Below are 20,537 nucleotides of genomic sequence, written 5' to 3' on the forward strand. Positions count from 1 at the left end.
GAAAAAAAATTGCTTGATTACTCATATAAAATAGATGTGAGGTATACCCCCCCTAAATTTTTTTTCTCTCTCTTCTTCATGTAGAGGTTTCTTCCATTCAACGTTGTTCATAAAATCAAATAAAAAATGGAACAATGTCTAATTGTTGTACATAAGCAATAATGGGAGGCTGAAGGCGCAACATTTGTGCCTTTGCATGGCTTGATAATTGATGTCACACTATGATTCAATTCATTGCTCTGAGTAAATAAATACTGATGCAATACGCGTAAGGCATACTAACACACTGCTGCTGTAGATCATGATGATGTGCGCTTGAATCACAGAGAGATTTTTTTCATTTGCTTTCAATAATTCTTTCATAATTTCATGGATTAATGTTGGAAAAAATCATATTTTCGCTAACTTCCAAAGCATTGTACAACACTTTGTCCTTATGCGAAATCTCGCACCATCACACTCATGCCTATTTGCTATTTGTATATTGGCTTATCATCATCACAGATCTGGCAAAAGTCCAAAACAAATTAAGTACATTGTAGAGTGTTTACATCAGAAATTAACTACATCATTGAGGAGAAACTGGAACATGCTTATCTTTTAAGAGCAAAACATGACGCCATGTCCTATTAAGGGGATTTTTTTATCTCCTTGATCTGATATCAAAAGGTGAGACCAACAATTTTCACAAAGTTTTCTTTTTGCTGTCTTTTTTTCAGTTTTGAAATGGAAAGTCAAACAACTCGTTGCCTTCCCGCATAAAGGCCGTTAGCATCGCCTTCCCACACAAAGGCCGTTAGCGCGCACTGCATGTTGCCATTCCACGGAAGGGTCGTTATCGTGCAGTGAACAGTACGGCCTTTGTGCGGGAAGGTGACGCGCAGTCCACGCTAACGGCCCTTTCGCGGGAAGGCGACACGCAGTGCGCGCAAATGGCCTTTGTGCGGGAAGGCGACGAACTGGCCCTATCTTTAAAGAATAGATGAGAGTATCAATCAAGACACAATTAAGATTAATCTCTAATTTGTGATTGATCAACATTACAGACATGATCTTGGTGTGGTAATAAATACCAAACCATTAAAAACCTTTCGACTAAAAAGTGGATGCAGTCAAGAAATAATATATATATTAAAAATATGCATTTCTTGAAAAGTACATTGAACAGTTATAAACTACACATACAGTGTACCAATTACAAAAAAGCAACAAGAGACTCTGTGCAAAATTATATCCGAATGCCATTCTTACTCTAAAACTGTTTCAAAGTGGAGACCCAAACCAAACATTTCAACAAGTATGGTCTTATCTTCTTCAGAAGAAGGTAAATTCTTCGAAAGTAAATTTCGTGAAACATATGAAATACATTTACAATCAGAACATATCAGTGTACAGGGACACCACTTAAAATCAATCTAAATGCTTTATGTAGAATGAGTTCTGGCATAGATCTTTGAAATGAAAATAGGTTACTAGGGCCTGAATTCAGTAAAATTTTGCATTATGGAACATTACTAGCAATGATATAGATCCTCATTACTCACTTCAGTCACATATGAGAATGTAAACTATAAAATTGTTTTATTGACATGATGCATGCTATAAAGGAACTGAACTAAACAATTATTATGTTGACTAGTTCTTAATGTCAGAATCACTAACAGAATGACAAAAGTACACATCATTAAATATATGTACTGTGGTGACATACTTCATCTCCTTCTTGAAATGAGATCTATAAGTTCTATGAAACATTAGAAAAGTGCTCCTGAATACTATTTCTGGATATGGAAGCAATTTCATCATGGGTGAAGTTGTTCGACTTGATAAAACTTGCATCCACATTTGACAAATGGCTCCAAGTCAAATACATGTAGGGTATTAAGGGCACGGTTATTCAGTGGTAGAGCGCCTGCCTCATGAACTAGAGGTGGTAGGTTCGATCCCTGGCCAGCAATACCAAAGACTTTAAAAAAGGGACCTGTTTTACTTAAAGCCACCAGCTTATAGCTGAAGTGGCTACCCTGGGTAAGTGAGAGTTATTATTGTTGTTGTTATTAATATAATCATATCATCATTATCATAAAGATCAAAACCTTTTATTTCAAGTTGTTGCTTTGAAAGAGTCTGAATGAGTTGCTCAGATACTTTTGAATTTCACTACTCTGCTGAAAAGTTCAGACATTTTTCTTCTTTCTTCATACTTACAAATCTCAGAGAGTAGCCATAATTTTAAGAGAGACTGTTCAATGCATTCAACAAATGTACAATGTAGGTGTTAGACCAATGGTAAACACCTGTTGATATTTACATCGCAATTAAAAAATTACTTCTGGTGGGTGTTTCATAGAGCTGTTCGTAAGTTAAGAATGACTTTAAGAACGACTGGTGATCCTTTCTTATTGTAAATGGTATAATCATTGGCAATGGTTTAGCGCGTAAGAAGGATCACCAGTCGTTCGTAAAGTCGCTCTTAACTTACAAACAGCTTTATGAAACGGCCCCTGGTATGTAATGAATTGCAGTTTACACATGTTCAGTTCAGGTCACTTCAGTCTATTTCAATTATAACTACAATAACATACACAAGTGTAATTAAAACCAAAAAAAATGCTTTTGGAAATCACGAGGGAAAGGGAGACTAAAGGAAAGTTTGCAAAACTTTTTCTAGGGCATGGTTCAATATTTGGTTGACGCAGGTAGGGTCATGGTGAATAACTTCACATCACCTTGTCAAGTATATCCACTCCATCTTTAAGTATGATTATACATACATAATTATACATATGACACATCACCACGGACATACATTACATCACAGCTCAGTGACGCACAACCCAATACCTACTTTGCATTATGCTCTAAAGAGCTTGAATATTACAAGACAATGACATAGCATGAATTGTTTTGAGCCAATGGGAACATGACTGCATGCTTGAGACTATCTGTTTGTTAATCTTTAGGAATGAAAGTCACGTAACATCAATACCAAAGGTGGGTGGAGCAAGATAATAATTATATTCTTTAGACTTAGGAATAGATATGACCTATCATATGTAATTTTTACAGCCTTCTAGTTTTACCAGTTCTAACTAAGCACTATACCTTAATGATGAAATACAAACAATTTGCAGTAAGTAGAAAAGACGATCATCCATTTTTATGATGGACATTTAGGATTTTTTTCAAATTAAAAGATCAAGTATTTTTTTAATCACATTATTCAACAAGTAATCATTTTAATTTCTTATATAAATTTTCTGTGACAATATCAAAATCTTAGAAAGCTGAAATATATCTACCATTCCTGGATTTGCTCTACACTATTAACTATCCCATCAAAGATTCATTTTCAACTTAATGAATTGAAAACAGTTGGGTATTTCATGCCAAAACTCGGTTATCTAGCTCTTTTCAATATTGGTTTAACTTTTAAAAAGACCCATTACAATTAGATAACATGAAAATATTGACATTTCTAGCAACATCTTTGGCAAATATTATTAGGTTATCTTTCATACCTCTGCATGTAATTCATAAGCTTAGTATTCCATCTCAGATCACCTAATCAACTGAAATAGGTACATAGTCCATGAAAGTAAATATTGATTAAGACGACAGAATGTCTCTGTTTATGACATTAAAATTATTACCCACATGAATACCATTTTATTGATTAATTGAGATTCACATTTATACCTTTAATAGAAATGTGGTCCATAAAACATGTTAAGTGACACTCCCAATTCCTGTAACAACCGAGTCCTCTCTCGGGGACTGTTGATTACAATGCCTTAGCCATTATGGTGACCACAATGGTAATAGAGCTCACCACACTATCAAGGTTTCCATTGTAGTTGCCATAATGACATAGTTAACATAGTTGTAAATTCTTTATGAAACAGTTCCCGGGCATCGTATTTCAAAACACTCTGTAGTCTCATTCATTAACTTTCTCCCGATAACTGAACATCCTTTTATCTGTACATACACATGTTTGCTTTCAAACCTAGAATTCCCTAAACACATTATTACATGGTTCCTCACACCTATCCTTTTTTTTTCTTTTCTTTTTTTACAAGAGGGAGATGAGTGCACATCTCCTTCCATGAAAAAAAGGTCAGCATCATGTTATAAACTAGACAGAAGAAGGTGTTTCATGCAGATACAAAGAGCCAATACCATGATGGGACACATGGGATTGGACATAAATTATCATGAGATCTACGTATCTCATGTCTTAATGTTTAATGCTTTGATTTTCCTGATTTTCTTTTCCTATAATACTATTCTGCTCCTGTTTGGGTGTACGCATTATGAACAAAGGCCCAGTCACACCAGGACTCCTGACGGTACCAGACCAACCACCATTGTATTATTTGCAATGACTTACCATAGGTGCCGTGGCCGAGTGGTCTAAAGGCCACCGCACACCTTACGACCCGACTGGTCGGCGACTGGCTTGCGACTGATTGAGGGAAGATGTGACGTCACGGCTCTTGTCAGCTTGTGCGTCGCAGACCAGTCAGAGACAAGTCGCAAGGAAAATCGGAAGGATTTGACATGTCGAATCCTTATGACTGGATCGCAAGCTCAATCCAACTTCCAGCCAATCAGACAGTAGAGTTGCACGACGCGTATATGATAAACAACGCGCATACGCAGTAGTAAGCGCACTTTCTCAGTTGCTATGCCAAAAAGCAAAAAGCGCATGCGTGAGTCGCAGATCGGATCGCAAGGTGTGCGGTGTTGAGGCTTATGACTACCTTGCGATTCATTTCCCCTCACCCAGTCGCAAGCCAGTCGCCGACCAGTCGGGTCGTAAGGTGTGCGGTGGCCTTAAGGCGCCTGACTATACATGGTCTGTATAGGCAAAAGAGTTTCTTTTTCATTTGTACTCTCTGACCTCCAGGGGAGTGTTTCATTAATATTTCTTTCCCGACAAGATTTCAGATCTGACAGTTTTCCTTGATTTTGGTTGGCTGAAAAGCACAGTTCCTATGGTAACTGTCAGATAAAACATCTGTCAAGTCTTTTCCTGAAACGCACCCCACATGAATTCAAGTTTAGTTTGAACTTGTTTTTCTCTGCCTTTTTGGTTCTGTTGCCACTAATGTAGTCTCTGTGATGATTGCAGTCTTTCAGAGGGAGCAACATTTATATATATTTTTACCATACACTTTCGTCTTCACGATCCCCGGCCGCGATCCCCGGCCGCGGCACCTATGCCCGTGAGCAAGGTATTTAATCGACAATGCTCTTTTATCCTGCATTCAAATAAATGAAAATGCTATAAGCATTATTGGTAATTAGGTATGCACTTGTTTAAAAAAAAAAAAAAATCTGCTCCTGTTTGGGTGTATGCCTTATGAACAAAGTCACAGTCACACCAGGACTCCAGACGGTACCAGACCAACCACCATTGTATTATTTGCAATGACTCACCATTGTGTGATTTGGAATCTGTTTCACTGGTGTGTCTAAAGCATGACAATGCTTGAGCAAAATTACAATGAGGTGTAACTTACGGCAGGGAAGACTGGAAGTGGGTTTAAGTAGGTGCCAAAGCCGATGCCGCCGTGGGACATAGAACTGCGATTAGATTTCTTTGCTGTCTCCTGTGCCTCTTGGAACATGGTGTAAACTTCTTCATACTTCTCTTTTGTCTCAATCAACTAGAAGATTACAAATACAATGAAAATGAAGTAATGAAATTACTGTTGGAATAATCTTAAAATGACAAATAGGATAAAAAGGTGGAAAATAGCACATAAAGATAAATAACACAAATTTGCGGTGAACAGCTTCAGTATGTCTAGAGTTTACAGATTGGGGTGAAAGTTGTAATGAGCTTTCATATAAACTTATTCTTATATTTTAGAAAGTCAGATCCAAGTATAAAGAACAAAGTAACTGACATTAGATCAAATACTTGTTCTTCTTCCCAGTAGCGTAGGAGGAATGTGGAGCTGAATGACACAATAAAAAAGGACCTACAACTTTATATCCTTTCTTTAATCAACACCTCATAATACCAACAGGCACAGGCAATGCTTCTTCTGTAGCACTAGATTAGCAACCAAAATTCTGCCCTTTTATGAGTAAACTCACTGTGAAGGGGTGATTCCAGAAAGTATGTTCGTCTAACCCCTATAAGAAATATTGTCCTCTTTTGTGGTTTATACAAAAAGCCATACTGCTATCAATCAAGGACTGACCAGTTTACGAAGTGAGATAAAAATCAAAATATATGGGCATGGACTTACAAAATGGTTGATTATTTTATGGAATCACCTATTACTAGTATGCACAACCTGCTGGACTATAACAATGAAATAAATATCATATTTAAAAAATGACATGGGCTTCCTTACATCTTTGACTAGGTCTTGCTGTGCTTCTTTCGAAGCTGTAAGATGCCTGCTCATCTCCTCATTCTCAACTGATAACTAGAAGAAAGTGAAAGAAAAAGATAAATATTGAACATTCATAAATTCATCAAGCAGTTGGATTAATAGAGATAACAGGAAAAAACTGACAAAAACGAGACAAACATAAATACATTACCCCTCCCCCAATTTTTAGATCCTCTTTTAATTACTACTGTAGCTTTTTCTGAGGTGGATAAAAAATACTTGTGCATTTTCATTAAAAAAAAAACTGCAATAGACATTTCAAGCAATTGATAATCAACAATTCAATTATCTAATTGCAATCAGCTAATACAATTTTTTTACAATGAATTATATCAGAATTTTGCCTCCTATGAAAAATGCAATGTCTCCTTTATAAAAATCAAAATTATAGGATTCTCTATAAAGAGTATAATCCTTTTGATAACTCTTTTAACATTTATCAGTCATTTGGACAGCAATTTTGATGAAGTATATTGACTGACCTTTTTGACCTTATGTTGTAGATCTACAAGTTGAGCTAAGAGGGAGGTAATCTCTTCTTGTTGTCTCATATTCTCTTCAAATTTCTTACTCAGCTCATCTGTAAGAATCTCACAAGTCCCACGGGAATCCCCTGAAAGAAACCATCAACACTCATTTATCTTCATTTTATAAAAGGAGAATATTATGCTAGAAAACAGTTTACAAGTATTATACAAATCAAAGAATCAGATTGATGAAAATTTGATTAATAGAAAAGATTATACGAGTATTTGAATGTTGATATTTCTAAGTGCTATGGAAATCCTCCCATTCATTTTTTTTCTACACTTGTTATGAGTTTTAAAAATGTAGGAAATGTGAGAAAATATAGTTGATAAAACTGAAAGAAAAACTTTGGTACATATTTGAGGTGGCTCAGAAAGATTGGAGTTTAAAATTCATTTTCTTTCACGCTATTGCATATCCCATAATTGCTTTACACATATATTTCTCTACTATTACTATACCCTTCAAAATATATCTTAATTGATGCCACAAGTGGCAATGAAAATGACAGTGGTAGTATTTGCTTCTTACATGTCAAGTTACTCAATAACATTATCACATTCTCACTATTTTTTTAGATACACTTTTTATAAGTTTACAATGTAGTGCTTGAAAGATTTCTTTTTTTCCTTCTCTTTATACTCCAATCAAATTTTTGTAGATGTATTACTCTTGGTGGTAATGACATTAACCTTGGTCGGCAAAAAAAATATATAATTGCACTATTTACAGCTTGGTTGAAGGCAACAAAACTATCACCCCTTGGTTTGAATGTTTGACATTTGTCCTGAGAATCAAGTGGATAAACCACTAAACCAGAATATCTCTATTTTTCCAAATTAAAAAAACCCTGACTAGGCAGATTTTCATGAACAGCCAACTTTCCAACTGCACTAACATTTGCTTGAAGCCTGGGATACCAACAAGCAGGTATTGATATTAACAAGTGAGTCAACATGAGCCATTTCACTGATTAGGAAAAAAAAAACTTTGCGAGTGAAATGAGAGCACCATGATGGATCACAAACTATCAAATATTCACATAGTTACTTCCATCAATTAAGTGCTCCTCTCGGACACAGGAGGGCAATCTTCTTCCTGACTTTAACACTTCATCCATAAGCAAGGATATCATTTGATTTTCATGATTTTATCAATTTACCAAACTATTGAGGTGTTGTAAAATAAAAACAGTGAATCATTTTTTTTTAATTGTGACATGGTAAAAAAATTCACATCTCGTGTAACAGAAGATTTCTATTCAAAAAAGGGAAACCAAGTTACATTGATCCATATCTCTTACTCCTCATGCTAAAATCTCATTTCTATCCTTGATTTTTGCATATAAGGTAAAAGTAAATATGGACAAAAACCCCTCAAAATTCAAAATTATGTCATTAAGCCTTTGGCTGCGAATTGAATTCTATTAAAATGAATGCCATTTATCTATCTATCTTTACCCTTGAATGGTGATAGTACTTACTTAGCTGTCTAAAGCAATCTCTAACAAGTTCTTCTTCTTTCTCTTCAATGTTTGAGGTTGTGGTACGGAGCTCAGCAGTCTCTATCCTAAGATGAAGATTCTCCTCTTCAAGATTCTTAATCTTCTTCTGAAGGTTGTCAATGTTGATGTATTTAGATTGGATACTCCCCTTCCCCTTTTCATTCCTGTAGCAATAAACAATATAGTAAATAAATTAGTACACAGAATTATTCTTGATAGTGCTACATGTATACTTTCTTTTGAACATAGATGTCTTTAAACAATACTTTAGAGACACCAACAAATTAATAAGTAAAATCAAAAGCAACCTGCAGTTTTATGATTCACAATTAAATACTTGGTGACAAATGATAAGGGCTATAAATAGACACATAATATTGAACAGCAATAATTTAAAAAAGGCCATTTAATAAATAAGATTTTTTTTAAACAAATTCATTGAAAACTATTTCTTTTTCTTTGCCATGACCAGAATCTGATATGATTTGAAATCTCTTCTGAAACTTTAAAGATATCAAGCAGAAAAAATTATCAACTGCTCTGTATAGGCAAAAGAGTTTCTTTTTCATCTGTACTCTCTGACCTCCAGGGGAGCGTTTCATTAATATTTCTTTCCCGACAAGATTTCAGATCTGACAGTTTTCCTTGATTTTGGTTTCCTAAAAAGCACAGTTCCTATGGTAACTGTCAGATAAAACATCTGTCAAGTCTTTTCCTGAAACGCACCCCACATGAATTCAAGTTTAGTTTGAACTTGTTTTCTCTGCCTTTTTGGTTCTGTTGCCACTAACGTAGTTAGTAACATTCAATATTTCTTAGTACCATACACTTTCATCTTCAGAGTCACTAAGTTTTTCAGAGGGAGCAACATTCAATATTTCTTACCATACACCATACATCTCAGAGTCACTATATTTTTTTAGAGAGAGCAATATTCAATATTTCTTACCATATACTTTCATCTTCAGAGTCACTTTGATCCACATCATTGGTATAGATATTGAGTAGTTCATCTTTCAATTTCAAGTCATGTCGGAATTGGGTATTCTAAGGATCAAAAAATAAAAACAAGTGAATGCATGAATTCACTAAAACCCCAAATCAAAGCTTATCTTGCATGTGCACAATTTATATTTTAAAATAATGTGACTTTTTTTGCCTTTTTTGGGCTTCATGCACATTAACTTTTTTAAATGTACACTCCATCCATCTTAGTGTACAGTATTCATTGCATTTGATTAAATTATTGGAACTTGAAAAAATAAGAATTGTGATATACACTGTATACTAGAATAATATTCTTTTGGCATATACTACAGACATCAAATGTGTTTCTTTATTTTTTTCTTCTTTATTTTGAGATAGAGAACATTACTGATAATTTTTAGCTAAGATTCAATCAAATAAATACGCAAAAATTATCACTGTAAAGATTTCTTAGAAAAATTTATGAATGAAAAAGAAAATAATTCTCTCTCTGTAATCTCAAATTTATAGATATCAATAAAAGAAATATGACAATAAAAATGCAAGGAGCGGTACTTCTTAATCTCTTTTTGAGTTCTTTAAAGAATAATAGTCACATATCACCAACTAATGTGATCGATGTTCAAGGAGGTAAAAGTTCATGAATTATCGCTCGATCACATGCATGCTTCATTTATTCACGTGTCAAACCAGAGTGATCACATGATTAACATGACAAATATTCCATACGTGTTGATAATCGCCCAACTATCATCAGCCAATCACAATATTCTACAACTTAAGTGCAAATGTTGGCCCTCCCCATTTGCTCAAGAACATGACTTTTAGGCAGGACAGGGCAGCCAAAACTGACTTTACTTGGTAAATATTTTTGGGAGGTCAATATTATTTTTTGAAATATTTACACTGTAAACATTTTTATTAGATATTCTTTGTTGAAAATGCATTCAAGAAATGTTTTACCACTCAATAAAGATGCAGAATTGAAGATGAAAGTATTGTATTCACAGTGCTTTGTACTAAGGAATATGAAAACGGTCAAATCAAATTTGAGAAGCAAGAGAAACTTTTTTAAAAATGGAGGTTCTTACTTGATCAGCGATGATCGTGAGTTGCTCTTCTGTTAATTCAATACGACCCTCAAGTTGCTTGTTCTGTTGAAGGAGAGATTGGCCAATCTTCGCTGCAAGCTCCAAATCCTTCTCTTTCTGTACTCAAAACATAACATAAAGAAAAATTATAATTGAAATACAAATGCTTTCACACCTCCCCCATAAAAAATACCCATAATCTAAGAGATATCATTCCAGGATTCAAAATACAATATACTTGTCCTTCAAAATTATTATGCATTCACACCACCCTGCACCACATCAGAAAAATAAAACTTTTGAAACTTGCATGTAGCATGGCATCTGTATTTCTACAGAGAAAGTGAAAATGATCTCTTGTTGATGGAATGGTACCTGCTGATAACATGCTTTCATACTGCAATGATCCCTTCAAAAGTCCAGAAATTTTACAAAGTGCCTGCTAGTTGATTGCATTTTCTCTCAAGTAAATATCAAGTATTGTGAGGTGGTGTGAAAACATCAAGTTGACATGTCAAATGCCTATTCCCTCACTCTCTGGCGACTTCATGAAATTAGCAGTTGGAAATCTAGTTAGCCAAGGCAGGTGCCCAATAAAAGTCACAATACAGACAGTGAACAAACCTGCCTCAAGTGATAGTGAAGGGAACATGGCAGATGTTCTATTTGGTGAAAGCTACAGAAAATTTACAATGCAAGTTTAACTTTCTAACTCACCAATAAGGTTTATCTTAAGCTGAACCTGCAAAATACAGCAGTTTGAATTGTAAACATTCATAATCACCATTGTAAGAATTCATTGGTTCAGATTTATTTTCTTTTCATTTGTTTGTTGTTGCTGCTATAAGCAATTCAAATGAATAAAATCAAAAGTGTCAAGATTACATTTTAACAGAAACTCTACAGAGATGTTTGAGGATGCATCTGATTCTGAACACACAATTCATTAGACTGCTGTAATTTTTATTTTTGTGTAAGATATTCACATAATTATCATTAGGTACCTATTAAGGGAATTTCTATGAAAGAATGATACTAAATGAGAGAATGAAATAACAAACCTCTTCCAGTAGTTTAGTAACTGCATCAATGTCATTGTAGGTCTTGGTCATCTGCACCACACGATCACCACATAATGCTGTAATGAGAAAAAGTAAACCAAGAAATAATCATCAAATGTAATCTCAAAAGTGGTTTATGATAAAAGAATAATCTGAAATTTTAAAAGCTCATTTTTGATATTGGGGAATCCCAGGGAATAGAAAAGTGAAAGCATTAGAATGACATGTCTGATCCACTTGAAAAGAGGGAAAGGTGCAAACAAATTACAATTGATCCCAGAGGAGGATCCAGAATTTCAAAAGAGAGGGGCTCAAAGAGCAAATTTAAAATACTAGTAGTCATGGCACAGATAACAATATTCTTAGATTAAGCTTTATTGATATGTTCAACGGGTGATTCTCAAAAAATAATTTTAGATCCTTATGATCACAGTTAGTCTGCATCCTTCAGCAGAAAAAAAAATGCTAAGATGATTTCAATTGATCCATCAATTTCAAAATTGATATTAATAACTGTACTGTCACTATAGATGTTGTCTCTATAAAGCATATTTCACCTGCCCCCCCCCCCCAAAAAAAAAGAAAAAAAAGAAGGAAACTACATATTAAAAGGCTATCATCCTCATAGGCTAACTATCATTCGTAATGAAGGACTCAATGTTATGTCCATAAACATCAATTGTGGTCCATTATAATAAAATAGGAGTTTTTCTGTTTATCAAATTACTAGTTGTTACGATTTTATTCTTGGGGTGAGGAATTGATAGTCTCCTCATCCCTTTCATGATCTTTTCCAAATACACATTGGTATGATATTAAATGTTCATGGACTTTACTTTAAATGTTTCCTGTTTTTCTGGAAGAGGTATGTCATCAACCTCCCAAAGAGGAAAGAAGGGAAATTCCTATTTCCATGTAGAAAACCCAGACCAGACAATGGTTGAAACCTGGTAAACAATTCTATTAGTGATAGACGTCACAGATATAATACATAGATCATTACCCATACATGAAATTACACGGTCCTTAAACACATTAGATGGCTTTATTTTTCCTAAAATTGTTTCTTCTGGCATTAGATTGGAAAAGATTGGTTTGTTTTTAAAAACTCACTGAATGTTTGTTATGTAATAAATCATTAGAGAATTGAGGATTCTCAAGAACATGCTTTGTGTGTATCATTTTATATTGACGATCCATTATTAATTAATGTTAGTCATTCTTTTGAACTGCTTGAACAGCTACCATGCAAAAGTGTGTTTCTCTCTGTTCTGTACTGTAATATACTATACAAGGTTTTCCTGAAAGGGCCTTTCATCTGCATATATTCACATATTATTCTCCTGTAAAAAGTGTCATGTTGAGTGCAATTAATAAAACAACTGTTTCCGCTACATTATCACTTCCTCTTCCTACATGTAGTAGTGAACTCCCGGGGGGGGGGGGGCAATCAGTATATAATGCATAGTGGGTATGTGCCGCGGAGGGGACCCCCATTTTTACACTAAAATTTTCGTTCCAAGGCATAGCATTTTTGTCTTATTGAGAAAAAGAACAAAGAAAGCCGCTCCAAGGCATAGCATTTCCTTCTTATCGAGAAAAATGAAGAAAGAAATCCGCTCCAAAGCTTCGCATATTTTTCGTTACGCCGTTCCGGTCGCATTGATGTGCTACAATTTTGGTGAAAAGCGGCCGTAGAGCGCTTTTCGACCATCGCCTAAAGCGCGAGCGCACCCGGCGGAGGCCGCGCTAGCTGCGTCATGCACGATTGCCCGTTCCATAGGGATGCATACGCACTCACAGAGATACGGAGATCCGTTCCGAGGACCCCCGTTTTCACAAACATTTGTAGTTCCGAAGCCCGTTCCGAGGACCCTCCTTTTTACAATAAGCCCGCTCCAAGGCCCCCGTTTTTTGCCTCGCCCGCGGCACACCCCTACCACTTTTTTGGTCGAGTGCCCCCCCCCCCCCCGGGAGTGAACTACATACAAAACCAATGCAATGCAATGCTATGTAGATGTATGATGTACATGTTGTACATGGCTGTGTTAACAGTATAAGAATACATGTACACTCAGAGAGAATTTTCCTTTACTAGGGCTATATACATGTACATGTATGATTATAATTTAATAGCAATTTACAAAGTTTCTTTATGATCTAAAAGGGCCCCTGTTTCAATGGATTGGGTCATTTTACTTTAGGGGTGTCCTTTGCCTTAAATTTTGTTGCTGCTTGCTGCATATGAATATTGTAAACATATGATGTTCAACAGTGTCATAATGTTATCTATACTAAGAATCATGCACATCTGTTGCTTTTTAAATGTCTTTGGAAATTATTTTCTAGCTTGATTAGATTGGCTTGTGACTTTTTTTTCTTCAAATTATCACTTAAAAATGCACACAGATAAGAAGAGTGATATAGAAGTCATATAAGTAGAGGAAAAATTCAGCCGGAATATAATTAAATCAAAACAAAAAAAGAAGAATTTTGTATTTTCATTCTTACAAATAATACCTTTCATCAGTCCAACCAAAACTCACTTTACACACAAAACATTCTTTAAATTCCCTGTGTGACCAGCTTTGAAAAGATGATGACAAACAATAGAGCATGGAGAACAATTTACCCATTCATGAAAAGTATAATGTAATTATAAATTGTAATATTTGGGCATTTTGATTTTTTCAAAAGAAAAGAAAAAAAATACATGTAATTAATCATACTGATTGCAACCGTGCCTCAGCAATTGCCTACTGGTTTCTATATTTCCATCCTGTAGTTGAAAACCATCAATGAAATATGAACATAACAAAAATTCAGAAACAAAGACGAAGAGATTGAGGGAGACATTTGCCAGTTATCCAATATCCCTCAAAATAAGTCAAATTAGTCATTCTAATAATTTTGTTGAACTTTGATTTGAAGAGGTCAAAATACCACACCCATAAACAAGGATTAGTTGCAATAATTAATGCAATCCTTTTCCAGGTCAGACATTCACAATACACATGTATTAAAAGTTTGGTGGCTCTATCTTTACCTCTCTATACCAGCAAGATAAACTGCTGCTCTGAGAAATTTATGTGTATTACAATTAGGTTCTAACAATCAATTTTAGCATGTTTAAAGTGTAAAATCTATCTGCTCCATCGCCATTCCTGTTTAATTTGTTTCAACAGAATATTTTTGGTATCCTGGTACACTGAGTATGTTTAAATATTTATCTACCATTCTAACATAAAATCACTGCCAACAGAGAAGTTTTATCGGGTTACTATGGCAATCGCATGACTAAGTTTTTCATTTTTATCATTTTATAACACCTAGAAGACACTTGTTGAATTTTCTGTGATGAAGTATTCCAGGGGTAGTATGAACTACAACCACAAAAATACTATAATACATGTGTAATATACTGCTGAAAATATCATACATAAAGGTGTACTGTGGAGACATTCTGATGTATCATCATCATGCACTATAGAGAATAGAATATTATTATGAAATATACATGAAGAGCTCTTCAAAATATTGTAATAATTCTACCATTCCAATATGGGAAGATTACTTTTGAATCACATTCTGATATCTGAGACAATATCAAGTAGTTTATCTTAATGCAACAAAAAGCAGATGTAATACAGGGTCAATGCCAATAAAATAATTCAGATATTATGCATTCCTGAAAGGAGAATATTAATTAGTAATTGAAATACACACTTTTTCCTGTGAAACATGATATACAGCTGGATAAGTCATCAAATGTGACTCTTAAAAATGAGTGACAAATAACACAGTTGTCCTATAATCTATAGACAACAAAACTAGTCCTTCTCTCATTGAATTAAGGCTAATTGGAACAAAATTAATCATATCTTTAAATACTGTGGCTAATTATAGAGCTATTTCTTATCAGTATATTCTGAAGAAAATTCTTGGCATTCAGAACAAGACTCAATATTACACATAGCAACATGTGCATAAGTTTGTGCATAAGTTTGGCTTTCTTGTAAAAAAATAATAATCATTGGATCTTTGTCAATACAATTACTTAAGTTTAAAATGAAATGAACATATTCAAATGTCATTTTTAAAGTGTATGTTTTTCAGCTTAAACAATACTCTGGTTCCCTAACAACTCTTACATTGTAAAATGTGGGTTTTTTTTCTCTTTCTATGATGGATTTTCACTAAAAACCTTCTTTTATATATTTATCTTGTTTCTCTTCTTTTATCAAAACCAGCTTGATGACAGAATGTACTTCTGCTCCAAGGGTCATTTCCTATACACTAGCAACATGAGTAAAACTCTTAAAGGAGAATATTAGGCAAGAATGTGTTAACAATGCAATTATGAATTATCTATAACAAATTATACAATCAATATCCAGGGACCAAGGATATATCCATAGCAACCGAAGGATTCTTTTAAATTTTAATATCAATGGGGCGACCATTTCAGGCGTTATAATGTAAGTGATTATCTGATATCACGACTTGCATCTGTACACAGACTTTTCAATCCTGCCTGGTTTTCCTGAATGTCAGTGATCTGCTGAATTGCATAATTTCAAAAAGACTTCCACCCACTTTCATTAATTTCAATCAGCACATCTGCAAAAAGTAGATGCTGCAAAGTAAATGGCCTGTTTTCCTGTGAACAATAAGTCGACCAATACAAGTATCAAGAAAGAGTCAGAACAATGCATTCACTTGCATTCCTATGGGAGATTGGGCTGCCCCCCCTCCAAAAAAAAACACATTTAGGTATTGTTTAACATTGTTTTATTGTATTTTTAACAACCTAATTTTGTTCAATTTTCTTGGATATCTGGTTGATGTAACTTGTTAACACTAAAGGCAACTATAAACATTAATAATAATTAATAGTGAATTATCAATTTCAAACTTGCTCATTTCATTTTCTTTCAAATTATAAAATATCGCAATGTATCCCAAACCCAACCTCAACCCCCCCCCCTTTATTTAGCTTCGTATGCAACTTTATGGTTCAATAATTCATACACACAATCTTTTCCCTTAATTCTGTTTTAGGAAATGTATTTCTGAGGTCACTATATCCAAAAGGAGGAAATCCCAACCTATGTGTATTTGATCTTTCATGGTATGCTTGCTTTGTATTATGTTTCACTATCAGTCCAAGGTCAGTTTCATCTATTGTTTTGTAACAAAAGGATTTTTAGCTTTCATTCTTGGATTATCCATAGCTTTTATGATATTTATCTATGAAACACTGTGCAATTAGATGGTAGATTGTTTCATAGGATATCTTATTCATAGTTGAAGAAATACTTCAAGGAAATTTGAAATTAAGTTTTGGTGGGTCTTGATTAACTATATTTTTGTTATTTGACTTTCTTTTGTTTATATTTTTTAGTATTGTATTGTATGATGGTGTTCAGGACATGAAAAGTACATATCCAGGGATAACAAGTTTTGGAATATGTTAATGTCAACATACATGTATAAATCTGTATTCTACCATTAAAAACCATATTGGTGTACAGTGTAAGCTGATTCTAGAGGCAATGTCTCAATAGGTCATATTATTCTAGCATTTTGAGTCATTTTTGTGGAGTATTTTACACCAGGGAAATGCTAGTCACAATACCCTGTTTAAATTAAAGTCTTTGAGGTTTGGAGCTATATAGCTCTTGTTTTATATTGTATTCATTGAATTTTTTACTACCTTGTTGGTGTAGTTTCTGAAAATCTATTTAATGCTGAAATGGACGTATGCTAAACTTGATCAGTTTTTCAAATAGTGTCAACGTTCAATAATAATAATATCTACTGTACCTTCCAAATTGTTTAAAGTTCTAAATAAATGTTCTAGGTACAAAAGGTGACACGACATTTGCTCCTGCGACAATTGCTCCAGGCTTAATTTCATCCTAGATGTAGGGTGAAGGTTGCAATAGGGTTTTACGTTAGGTTTAGGGTTGAGTTTAGGATAGGGTATAGTGTTAAACCCAGGGTTGGAGTTGGTCATTCAATTAGTGTGTGGAATTTAGAGTGGTGCAATTGTTGCCAGAGCAAATGTCATGGAACCAGTATATACTATTATGCATCTGCCACATGATTTATTTATAGAAAGCTCCCACTTTTTCAACTATATGCTCATGACACCTGTTTGTTACCTTGGTTGACAAAGTTTAAGGACAATTGACACATTTAACCTGGGATCCATTGAATAATATATATATTGTAATATAAACAAAAATCAACCTTTATTGAAATTTACTCCAATGAAAACAGAATCAAGTTAATCGATATATGTCCTTAACAGATGTCTCAATGTATGAAAATAATCCTGAGCCTACCAAACAAGATAGAATAGTTCAATTTGTGAATATACCGGTAATTGCAATTCATAAAAATCTGTACGCGGAGTTCAATTTACTAATTTGAAATAGGGATACATTTGCATCACAATCTTGCAATCAAATTTAAAAAGCTGAAGTACAAATTGCCAATGATTTTATGAATGTCCCACACCTTGGCCGGTCTCCAAAATGTGATTTGAAAAAACTCAATTTTGGAAGAAAAAAAACTAACAAAAAATTAGGTTTATGGAATCAGCAACAAAATGCAACTTGAATTTCAACATATATTTTTTTTAATTTTGTCACAGAAAACAGCAATTTCATCAAAGCCCAAGTTATTTTTCAAATCAAGAAATGTCTTATTGCCAATAAATCCATGAATATACTGGGTCTACTGTAAACTTATTTTAGGGAGTAAGTTTATTATTCAAACTTGCAATATGTTTTTGAGAAGAGTTACTTCATATAACATAATAAGAATATAATAAAGAGTACTATAATCAGGGTGCTTGATCTTATGTCAATCTGTGTTCATGTAAGTCATAGTACTGAAAGTAAAATTTAAAATGCAATGTATTTTACGCATGATTTTGTCATATATTTCATCATTGGTGACAGCAGAAAGAGATACTTACAATAGAGCTCTCCTATCTCTAGACAATCATAAAGATAGGAGTGAATGAAATCCCATTCATCTTTCATACTGAGATCGGTTACGGAGTATTCCATCACAATCAAGAACCAGCCTTAGACTGGATCAATAGTTACTGTCAACAGATCTATCTGTTCTTGCATTTTCAGAAGAGTGGACACCTCTTACAGCAAATTTGGTGTAGGATGGTGTAACTCTCAAACATAAACCAGTACTTGAATGGGGGGGAACTAGAGCTGTCTCCAGGTTCCTAACTCCAGAAGAAGACAGTATATTTTCAAAATGTTTCTTCAATGTTCAGGATTACATCAATAATGAGGTCCTGCTTCAAGTTGAATAATGAACTTGGTCATAATTAGAAGAACAGTATTTCAAGGTCAGAAATATTCTTTTTAGTTAGCAGAGCAACAGGACGTGAATCAGGAGTGTACACCAAGCACCTGTTTCCAAACTGCAATTCTACATATTCTGCAGGAGAATTAAGATGCAGAGAGCAGGCTAAGCAGGTGACGGATTCAATCAGATCTTGAGCTCAAAGATTAAAAAGTTTTCAGCATATGTTTGTGTGTTCACTTAGCAACTTGGCTTTCCAGAAAATGGGTTGAAATGTGGGTAGAACAGATGCCGCAACCAAGATATTTTACCCTTTACAAAACGCTTGTGGTAGAACAAGTGACTTCTCTTCTTCCCGCAAGTGCCAATAGCGGAATGATTTGCAGGTTTCAAGAATACTGAAGGCAAAATAAGTGTAAAATATGAATAAAGTTCACAAGAGAAATCTCTGCTAATCTTCAAACTAAATGATGATTTAATTTCAGTGTTTTTAGTACGATAAAGTATTATTTGGAGAAATATAAGTATCAACAAAAAGTTCCGTTGTCAAAGTAGACTTGGTCACTTTCCAACTGTACTACAGTTCCACTTTCTACTAGTAATAATGCTGTATATGAATCAACACAAACGCTGTTGTCTTTCAAAATGTAAAAGGAAATTGAGCAATGGTAATACAGAAAAGGAAAAATCCTGTTGACGCGCAACAAAGTCCATGAGCAAAACCTGTAGTTTGGTTTCCTGCTGCAAATTTGTTGGTAACAAAACAAGCATGACTGCAGACAAGACTGAATCTGTGATGGTTCTTGTAAAGTCTAACACAAAGAACACTTGCTGGAAGTCCAATACAAGAGGCTGTAGAGGTATCATTAATGACTGACTGATCTCACTAGAAGTTCAGTATGCAAGTTCTTTAGAAGATATAATTTTTGAGTGGATCTTCTAAAATCAGGAACATTTAGTGGAGCACTCACGGTGCTCCACTAATCACAGATGAATAACTTGTAAGGAACACTCCTATGGCATTTCCACTTTTGTTTCAGTGCCATTGTGGATCGGCGACAATTGGTTTTAAAGAGACCAGGAGATCGCACCCAACAGAGGATGTCTGGAAAACGGAAACCTGTCGCACGAGCTGGTTTCCTCTTAACTGATGGGATACTGGGCGCGCTGCCTCTAGATGTAGTACTTGAGCAATGTTAATAGTCGTTTGATTACCAGGGTTATGACCAAAGTACAACATCAATGATTATTTATCATGATGTCATGAATTTATAGTCTCTCATTCATGGATTTGACCGAGGTTTCACATTTAACACACAAATCATTGTTGGTTATAGGTTTGCCTGGATTGAGACTACTGACTTTATTCTCCAATATTTGGCGCAAATATTCACTACTGAATGATACGCGCCATATAAGCTAAAAAAACAACAATACTCTGTGTAATTTGATTTCTGTTTAATCATTTTTTTCTCTTTTGTTTCTTCTCGTTTCCTAATTGGGGCTGCTTTCTCAAAAGGAGACAACAGAGGTCTTGCTCTGCTAATTTAGTAGAATTTTCCATACATGTACCTCCACTATAAAGAAATATCTCATTTTACTACCCCCTTCT

At 34.5% G+C, this 20,537-nt stretch overlaps 1 protein-coding gene across 3 annotated transcripts in view; it reads right to left on the reverse strand.

Annotated features, from left to right (window-relative positions):
- Positions 1 to 20,537, reverse strand: part of LOC129255707 (trafficking kinesin-binding protein 1-like) — a 56,366-nt gene that overhangs the window by 14,518 nt on the left and 21,311 nt on the right. For 2 of the 3 annotated variants that reach the window (XM_064105148.1, XM_064105092.1), the window contains 7 exons: positions 11,588 to 11,664; positions 10,527 to 10,643; positions 9,398 to 9,495; positions 8,428 to 8,612; positions 6,899 to 7,029; positions 6,375 to 6,449; positions 5,529 to 5,675 (listed from right to left, as the gene is read on the reverse strand). In XM_064105148.1, coding sequence (XP_063961218.1) covers positions 5,529 to 5,675; positions 6,375 to 6,449; positions 6,899 to 7,029; positions 8,428 to 8,612; positions 9,398 to 9,495; positions 10,527 to 10,643; positions 11,588 to 11,664 — 830 coding nt within the window. Of the gene's footprint in view, positions 1 to 5,528; positions 5,676 to 6,374; positions 6,450 to 6,898; positions 7,030 to 8,427; positions 8,613 to 9,397; positions 9,496 to 10,526; positions 10,644 to 11,587; positions 11,665 to 18,575; positions 20,078 to 20,537 lie in introns of those variants that run through there. The other variant, XM_064105062.1, reaches the window with a different exon arrangement.

Source organism: Lytechinus pictus, chromosome 1, assembly GCF_037042905.1.
Source record: "Lytechinus pictus isolate F3 Inbred chromosome 1, Lp3.0, whole genome shotgun sequence".
Classification (NCBI taxonomy): domain Eukaryota; kingdom Metazoa; phylum Echinodermata; class Echinoidea; order Temnopleuroida; family Toxopneustidae; genus Lytechinus; species Lytechinus pictus.